At 41.0% G+C, this 9,790-nt stretch overlaps 1 protein-coding gene across 3 annotated transcripts in view; it reads left to right on the top strand.

Moving 5' to 3' along the window:
* Positions 1-9,790, top strand: part of NOTCH2 (notch receptor 2) — a 155,107-nt gene that overhangs the window by 115,680 nt on the left and 29,637 nt on the right. For 2 of the 3 annotated variants that reach the window (XM_029948357.1, XM_029948358.1), the window contains exons 13-17: positions 3,431-3,623; positions 4,979-5,124; positions 6,604-6,717; positions 9,054-9,173; positions 9,555-9,707. In XM_029948357.1, the coding sequence (XP_029804217.1) occupies positions 3,431-3,623; positions 4,979-5,124; positions 6,604-6,717; positions 9,054-9,173; positions 9,555-9,707 (726 nt within the window). Of the gene's footprint in view, positions 1-3,430; positions 3,624-4,280; positions 4,722-4,978; positions 5,125-6,603; positions 6,718-9,053; positions 9,174-9,554; positions 9,708-9,790 lie in introns of those variants that run through there. The other variant, XM_029948359.1, reaches the window with a different exon arrangement.

A 9,790-nucleotide genomic window follows, 5' to 3' on the forward strand; every position in this document is an offset into this window, starting at 1 on the left:
AGAAACCCAATATCATGTGAAACAGGTAAAGTGTTGAAAGCCTCATAGGCAGCCACACCCTAGTAATTTCAAAAAGCATTTGGAAGGCTAATGATGAGTAACAAGTCTACCAAGGTAGCTAATTCTCATGATAATGTCATTATAAAACTATAATCACCAAAGCACAAGAAAACACATATATGAGTTTTGCAATCTCTTCTCTGTCTAAATTTCTTATAGTAGCTTTTCATCAGTAGTAAAGTGTATAAATGTTTATAAATTATAAGTGAATAGTATAATTATATTTATAATTTATAATTTATTTAAATCTAGAACCACTGGCCTAGATTAAGAGACTTTGAATTGCTTTCTCAATTACCAGAAGACAATAAAGTTATGCTTAGAATACTCTTCTTTCTGAGGCAGAAAATGGATTAATATAACTTTAAGGATAAAAGCAAAATGACTTTCTTTTTAATCAATATAATCATTAAATTAAACTGTATAATTTATGATTTACAAACATTGAACATGCAATTGCTTTTTGATTCTTTGGCCCTCAGTTAACCTAATAATGTCATATCCTGAACAGCCACACTGCTGAAAACAAGGGGTCTTGCAGTCACACTAAAATCAATTCACACTACTCAGCCATGAAAAAGAAAGAAATCTTGCCATTTAGATGGCATAAATGGACCTTTTGGGCTTTATGCTAAGTGAGATAAGTCAGAGAAAGAAATATACTGTATGATGTCACTGTATGCAGAATGTTAAAAAGCGAAACTCATAAAAATAGAGTAGAATGGTGGCTAACAGAGGTGAGTCTAATAGGGGAGATGTATTTAAGGGTGCAAACTTGAAACTAGTAGATAAACAAGGTCTGGTACAGCACAATGATTATAGTCAGCAATACTATATAATAAACCTCAAAGTTGCTAAGAGGTAGGTCTTAATTGTTCTCACCACAAAAAAGAAATGAGAATTATGTGACATAATAGAGGTGTTAGGTGACATTAAAGTGGTAATCTATTGCAATGTATAAATATATTAAATCAGTACACCATATACCTTTAACTCACACAGTGTTATACATCAGTTATATCTCAATCAAAATACTAACAAAACACAAAAAGTAGATAAGGAAGTTTTATTATTCCCATTAAACAAATAAGGCGACTGAGAGAGAGAGAACTTGATGTGTCCATGTGATGTGTACAAATATATTTTGTATGTATTGAGCCCGCAGCTGGTGAGTCACATAGCTAGGACTGTGAGTTCCCAGAAGCCAGGAACCTCCCTGATCATCATGGTAGCCGGTGTCTAAACACAGTGTCTAGCACGGAGGAAACACTCAGTAAATACTGCTGAGTGAGTGACTAGAACTCAAATATGGGACTTCTGACCTCCAACTCCAGACTCTCCAGTCTGGACTGTAGTATGCTGTCATCATTAAACTCTAATTTGTTGAGTACCTACAAGGTGAGAAACATTGGTTAACTTCTCACTCAGTAGTTCCTGAGCCCAGTAAGGTCCATAGCCTCATGCTGGGCAGCAGCTCCTTAAGGGTAGGACCTTGATCATGAAGCAGCAGTCAGTCCACATGATAGACTGTGCAAGGAGGCACTTAACCCTCTCCAGTAAAGACGGCTTGAAAATTGATTCTGGAAAGAGTTTTTAAAGCAAATGAGGAAAACGTGAGAGGAGAGGCTTTGAGAAAATGCTTCCTAAAAAGGATAGAAAAAGAAGGCTTTTTCCTCTCATTTTCCACTGGAGAGCAGACTAAGGATAGCTGTGTAGTTGAAGAGTTCCGGCTCATATCTTGGTGCCAGTGGCAAACGTCTAAAAAAGATTCTGAGGTTGAGGCTAAGAAAATAGTACTTTAAAATAAGTTATTAATAAAACACTTAAGAGGAAAACAGCAGCCACTACCAGATTATGGGTCTTTACCACAAGAACCACCAATACTGGTTTAGAGAGCAACAGAGAGTGAAAAAATGTTAATACCCATACTTTAAAGGGGTGTGGATCTATTTCATTTGGAATTTCCTGTTCTAAATGCAGGGTTACTCTTTCTTAAATAAAAATGCATGTTTTTATCTGAATCAGAAAATTGTATTCTTTGAAACTTATAAATTCCTTCACAGCAGTTGCTTGTTGCCACTCATTTACAGAATGATGGGTTATTTTAAAATTTTATATCATTTTGGAATATATAGTTAAATCCCAATTATTCAAAATTTAACAAAGCCAAACTCTTATATAAGTGGCATGCTTTATTCAGCTTAAAGCGTGAGATGTCAAGGTTATAGCAGACATGTTTTCGAAGTGCAGTCTTGGGTAGGTTTTAGAGGAAGAATATATTCACTTAATTTCATATACATCAGAGTTTTTCAAAGTGTAATATTTGAACCATCTGTATTATTTAAAATGTGGTTTGCTGGACTCCACCCATCATAATGTATGGTGACAGGACCTAAGAATCTTCTTTTAAAACAAGTATTTTAGGAGCACCTGGGTGGTTAAGTCCTTTAAGCAACTGACTTTGGTGCAGGTCATGATCTCACAGTTCATGAGTTCAAGCCCTGCACCAGGCCCTCAGCTGTCCGTGCAGAGCCTGCTAAGAATCCTGTCTCCCTCTCTCTGTCCCTGCCCCGCTTGCATACACTCTCTCCCTTGCTCACTCGCGTGCTCTCTCTCTCTCTCGCTCTCTCTCTCTGTCAAAAATAAACAAACATTAAGGAAAAATATAAAATAAAATAAATAAAATAAGTATTTTAAATGATTCCTTTTGCACACTAAGGTTTGAGAACCAGTGGTCTAGAATTGCTTTCTCAATTATCAAAAGACAATAAAATTATGCTTAGAATTCTCTTCTTTCTGAGACAGAAAATGGAGTAATACAACTCTAAGAATGAAAGCAAAGTGGCTTTCTTTTTAACCAGTATAACATTAAATTAAGTTAGTAATTTATTCACGAAGTACTCCAGGTAATTGAACTATTCCGTACATAGAAATGCAAGAGGTTGACTAACAGAAAATTGGTGTGCAGTGAATCAGCTGAGAGCAGTGATAAAGGCTTCTTCGCGAGTAATCAGAACAGCAGCAAGAGGAACAACCAATTTTGGTAACATTTGATGTTCTCTTTTAGAATCCTTGTGAGGTTTCCGTTTCTAAGATGGAGTAAAGAAGAAGTAACATCAAAACACTGCAGTGCTGTTCCAGCATTTTGTTAACTTGGCCGCACTATCCGAAGACTGTGCTGCTTACTGCTTCCTCACATGCTGCTAAGCGCGCTTGGGTGTCTTACTATTCAAATCCTGACATTGGAGCCCCAGGCATCTTACAGCCTGTGCAGAGGAAGTTGTCAACACACGATCTCTCATGGTTCTGGGTCTATACCCTAAACATTTTAGGTTTGATCCCCCCAAAAATTTTTTTCCCTCCTCTGCAGGACAGAGATGTAACATTGACATTGATGAGTGTGCCTCCAATCCCTGTCGCAAGGGTGCAACGTGCATCAACGATGTGAATGGCTTCCGCTGTCTGTGCCCTGAGGGGCCCCATCACCCCAGCTGCTACTCACAGGTGAACGAGTGCTTGAGCAATCCCTGCATCCACGGAAACTGCACCGGGGGCCTCAGTGGGTAGGTAGTCATCACATATGAATAGTTCCTTATTGACTTGACTCAGGCCAGTTGGCTTTCAGAATGGGCCATGCCCTGTAGAAGTCAGTCAGGGACTTGAGTTGAGATGGAGTCACAGATTTTGGTTATCTCCTTCAGTCTTCCAAACCACCACTTGTGTTCTGCCTTCCATTGCCGAACAGGTAGAAAATGGGGAGGGAGGGTAATCAGCTGATGGGAGAAGTCCAGCCTTATTTTTTGAGCCTTTGGCAATTGTGTTTTTAGTAGTTATTGTAAGATTGAGTTCTGATGGGGAGTCTATTTGATTTTTCCCTTGCTTAAAAAAAAGCTCCATTCTGTTCTATTGCAGTCCCAAAGTGTGCCCCTGAAGTGAGGCTGGTCCCAGCTGGCTGTAGACGTGACCCTGATAAGGCATTCATGGTTTGCAAGCCTCTGAGAGTTGTGTGATGTGTTGATAGGTACTGTTCTAGAAGCTCAAGAGTGTGACATTAGGTTGCACAAGGTAGTCCTACGCTCTTATTCTCCTGGCCAGAGATAGGGCTGTGGGCATTGCTGTTCACCATGCTTCACAATAGGTGAAAGAAACCAAGAATGTATTCGGAGGTAAAGGGAAATAGAGTTATTTCCAGATGAATTACCTCAGTATTCCTGTTTCAGAGTATGGTGACCTGCACAGCATCCCAACCCACCTCCCTGTGTCCTGAAGATCTCTAGACAAGGGAGGCTTTTATTTCCTGATACCGTAGTCTGAGTGGTGATAATGTTCAAATTGTGAACAGTGTACGTAAAATTTGGATACCTTCATTTTTGTTCCTTTTCCTGCTCGGTTTTCCTGCTCAGTGCTTTCTGGGGCAGGGTTTCAGGACAGAACAACAAAACACGCCTTGGAAGTTAGACATCCCAGGAGCTCTTCAAGAGGCTTGGAGTCTCTGACACTAACCTACTTCTTGGGTGTCTGTTTTGCATCAGAAACAAATGACCTAAGGTTTGCTTTATCTTAGTTTTATATATAATAAACATGCAGATTTATCCATGTGACTGTGCCTCTCAGATTGACTCAGTATATTGTACCAACTGCTGCTTACACATGAAATCTCACTATAATTGATTAACTTCTCCAGCATCTTTGTGAGCTGGGAAGCACCAGAAAACTCTGTTTACTGAGTAGTCCAGATGGGACCACACAATTCATACTGTGTCCCTGGCAATCCAAATGTAGGTTCAGAGAAGAGTAGAAATGAAATTAGCTTACCCTTGGGCTCCTCTGTCCCTCATCTCTTCACCAAGTCTTGTATTTCATCTAAAACTCAATTATACGTTCATCCTCCACAGTCAAGAATGCTGTCTCCTTTCAGATACAAGTGTCTCTGTGATGCGGGCTGGGTTGGCGTCAACTGCGAAGTGGATAAAAATGAATGCCTTTCTAACCCATGCCAGAATGGAGGAACTTGTGACAATCTGGTGAACGGATACAGGTGTACTTGCAAGAAGGGCTTTAAAGGTGAACGCAGAAGAGCATACTTCTATCTCCCTTTACGCGGTTTTCTTATTGCATATTCTTTCACTTCCTTCTTCCTTTCCTTTTCTTTAATCCTATTCACTCATATAGCAAACAACTTGAAAACTTAATAATTTATAAGGTACTTGGGGAATAAAAACAAAGAGATAGAGATTCTACTAGAAGAGAGGTGAACTACAGGACTCTTTATAGTGAGCAGCTAGGACTCTACTTGCACAACTAATTGTAAGCTTCCTGGTGCTGGTTTGATTCTATGGTAATTCACAGGAGACTGGGGGAATAGCATGGGAATATTGTCCTACTATAATTGATAGCCATAATGCCATGGAAGAATCCATGTGTTCCAAACCCTCCCAACAAATCATCTTATGCATTGAGATAAAAATACATAGTCTACCTAGGGCCTTCTGGAAAAATGTATTCTAATGGGTGTTCTGTAAAATCATTTTTTGAGTTGTTTTTGTATCCGCACCATCAGTTTTCTCTTAAAAAACTCATGAAGAGTGAAATCTGTGGGTAAATCATTTATTTTGCACTCCTTTATCCATTTAGTCGTTGATTTCCCCACTCAGAAATTTTGCCAGGCTACTGAGATAGATCAGTCTGTTTCAGAGTCAATTCACTTGATTATTTGAAAATTTTCTGATAGTATATATATTTTAGTCATTAATTTTCTGATATATATGCAAAGAAATTTAAAAGCACTTCTATTTCTTTGCTTCCCTGAGACTTGCTGATCAATGAACAAACTAAAACTCAAAATGTAAAATCCCAAATTTTATGGCTGGTGAGAAAAAGTACAGTTTGAGCCCAGACCTCTGTGCTCCCAGACCTCCATTTTTTTTTTTTTTTACAATGCGATAGTTGCTCTATCTTGAGGCTCTGTGTCAGGCTCTGTTGAAGATGCAGAGGTGTAACTGTCCCATTAATGCTTCCTTGCTTTCCTCTTTTTCATAGTGGGAGTAGATTCCATGTCTTGGATTGGGGAAAACAGTTTTATGGCTTCAGAAAGTACTGCCACATCAGTGGTAGAGACTGTGCATATGAAAGAGTAGGCATAAATCAGAGGCTTTGATTATGTATTAAGAAAATATTGTCCCTGGATAAATTATGTCCCCTTTTTAGGCCCTGACAGCTACTTTGTATAGAAAGAGCTGATAGATCAGCAGATATTTAACCTCAATGAGCTTCTTAGTCCATTGTTCAGAAATTCCTTATATTTGGAGCTGCATTCAACCTTTCAGCTTTTCTCCATTCATCCTTTTGACTGTCTTTTACTGATGGACTATATGGGAGGGACTGGTCACTAAAATGAACAAACAGGTGTTCCAGTGGCCTAAAGAAATTCAGTTTCTAAAGTAGTTAATGTTTGCCATGAAGAGGATTGCTTAGTAGCTTAAATAATGAGGATGCTAACAGAAAGTTTCTCTGTTTGGGTGTTTTCTCCCTTCCTGTCTATAGGCTATAATTGTCAGGTGAATATTGATGAGTGTGCTTCAAATCCCTGCCTGAACCAAGGGACCTGCTTGGATGACATAAGTGGCTACACCTGCCGCTGTGTGCTGCCCTACACAGGTGCGTTCTGCAGGTGGAGGGGCCACAGGGGATGTGTTCTTGCCTTTCATTCTAAATCTCAAGAGTCTCAGCGACAAGGGTCTGTGGCTGCCCTGAGGAGTCCCTCTCCCAGGTCACTGCCCTGTCCTCACTGACTAGACCTTGGGCTCAGAGAAGACACTGTGGCTTCCCTACATGCAACTGGTAGGGAAACTCACTCACCTTCTTTGTACTTCAGGGTTTAAAGTATTGGTGGTTGTTTTTTTTTTTTAATTACATCTGGGTGCTGGTTTCATTCATTTATAAATGGACCCCGTGTTGTCTGGCCTGTGCTCTTATAGTTCTGTATTACAACCACTACCACTTATCGGTCATTTACTATATGCCAGACACTTTGCATATTTTGGATTTCTTAATCTAGTACTCAGAATAATTCTGTAAAGTAGAAGTTCCTATGACCATTTTATGCTGAGGCAAAGGGATGTTACTTGCAGAAGGTCACACAGGTAAGTGGTGGATCTAGGACTTGCCTCTGTATCTCTCAATCCAAAGCGTGTCCTCTTACCCTGCCTTCTCCTTACATTCAGTACCACTACGTCTCATTCAGAGAGGGATTGCCCTTTGGATGGCGATTACACACATAGAAGACGTGGGTGTGACTTCATTTCATATCAAGTGTCCTTTGTGTCAGGTGGTATTTTAGGAGTGTGCTTGGACATTTCTTCTTTGTGTTCTCCTGCCTCATTACTGCTGTCTTGTGATTGATTGTACTTGTGTGGCTTATTTACCCCCTCACCGTCCATTTTCTTCGTCTGTGGAGAACAAAACAGAAACATGGACGGGAGCTTTGCATGCCTCTCCAGTATGCAGGACGCAGACAAGAGCATGGCTGAATTCTTACTCTTCTGGTGGGTGGGCTGTTAGTAGTAGCTGTTACTAGTGACTGCAGCTGTTTAGAGTTGGAGAGAATTGTTACCTGAAGGACTTGAGGCTACATTGTTACCTTTGCTCCCGTGGGAAGAAGTGTTCATGTAGGCAAACAGCATTTAGTCAGCCTCATAGATAAAATCAAAGTTACTGGAGATCCCTAGCTATCCCGAGACAAAGGAAGTCTAAGTAATGCATTTCATAACGACAGTGCTGATCACATTTGTTAATAGTAAGAGCATCTCCCAGCCATGACGACTGAGACGTGATGGCTGCAGAGAGATACAAGCAGGCTTCACAGTCCTCAGCACAGTATAGGCTTACCTGAGTGTGATTTAGGTGCTCAGCTCATCTTGCAAATACTTATTTCATCTTCTCTCGCTATTCAGATACCATAAGAATATTTGACAATATGCTGGCTATTGGTTTTTCTTCAGATTAGGATCCCAATAAAAGAATTTACTATGTGAACTTTGGGAAATTATATTAGATTGAAAGCCTATGCATATTAAATTTTTAGTGCTGAATGTGGCTAAAGGTTTTATCATTGAGCTTTGCCACTATGAAGAGAACTAAGCAATGTTGCCTTCCCTTGCGAGCCACTTTGCTGACCCAGATTCCTTAAAAACTGGTTGGGTATGTTGGCAAACATTCGTGGTAATTTCTTTTTCTTTCTGAGTTTAGGATAGAATTTTAAATTGAGTTAGCTGTAACTTGACTTTGAAAACACCCTCATCTCTTTTTAATAAAAGCATTCCTTTCCTTTTTTCCACCGCTGTGCTGGAAGCTTATATTCAGAATGCTAAGGCAAGAAATATTGGTGTGCAAGTATCAATGCCGTGTTGTTGATGTTGGTATAAGGAGATATGTTATTAGGTGATCAGAGTACCTTCACTGTTTCTTCCCTCCCCTGGCCTTCTGATCAACTCAGTACAGGCCAGCAGAGGTTTGAGGAGTAGGAGACTGTGTTGCCTCTTCCTGGCTTCCTGAAGGAGGATCTGTGTGGCTGAGCTTCTGAGGGGCTGGCTCTTAGCTGTGGGGATGCAGAAACTACCATCCTTGACGGACACAGGAGTCCAAGCCCATGTGACCTCACATGATAATAAGGGTGAGAGCCCAGCCCTTGTTGAGTGCTCACTCTACATGCCAGGCTCCATGCTAGTAAAGACTTCATAAACATTTTTTTCCATTTAATCCTCAAACAACTTCTGTATATTACATACCATCCTATTTCTCATCCTATAATTTGCCTGGGGTCACACAGTTTGCAACCAAGTTAGAGCCAAGACTCAGAGGGCCAGAGGTCTGTCAGATTCCAAAGCTCTTAACTGCTATCGTAGACTTGAGTTCACACAGCATCTTTTGGTATAGAACTTGCAAAATTTCAGTTTCCTTGGCTGTTTCTCTAAAGTCGGTCATTTGCTTTACAGGCAAGAATTGTCAGACTGTGTTGGCTCCCTGTTCCCCAAACCCATGTGAGAATGCTGCTGTTTGCAAAGAGGCACCAAATTTTGAGAGTTACACCTGCCTGTGTGCGCCTGGCTGGCAAGGTAACAACACGGGAGTTGGAGAAACCAGAAGCTTTAAACAAAGTGGTCAGATCATCAGATTAGCGTGGAAGGCCCAGGCCTTCTGAGGCCTGCTTGTTGTCAAGAACCCTGGCTTTGTGCAGGAATGACCCAGAAAGTCTTTTCATTTTCATGTCTTTGGGGCCCCCTAGTGGCTGGAAGACTCCAGCCTGAGTCTGAAACCATGATGTCCTCAGTCCCTGGGCAGTAACTTGCCCCACATAATTTTGTGCCAAGGGCGTCCCAAAGTAGGAGACCAACCAGAGTATCCACATCTTCCCCAGCTGAAGCTTGGATCCCCCATATATTTTTGTGGGGCTCGCCTTCCAAAGATAGGACCATTCATTGCCCCTGTGTTTTTAGGTCAGCGGTGTACAATTGACATTGATGAGTGTGTCTCCAAGCCTTGCATGAACCACGGTCTCTGCCATAACACTCAGGGCAGCTACATGTGCGAGTGTCCTCCAGGCTTCAGTGGTATGGACTGTGAGGAGGACATCGATGACTGCCTTGCCAGTGAGTATGCCAGCCAGCTCCTGAGCCCCGAGGCACACAGGCAGCAGGACAGAGCTCAGTCGAGGCAGCTGCCTCTCAGTGCC

This window comes from Suricata suricatta, chromosome 8 (assembly GCF_006229205.1).
Source record: "Suricata suricatta isolate VVHF042 chromosome 8, meerkat_22Aug2017_6uvM2_HiC, whole genome shotgun sequence".
Taxonomy (NCBI): Eukaryota; Metazoa; Chordata; class Mammalia; order Carnivora; family Herpestidae; genus Suricata; species Suricata suricatta.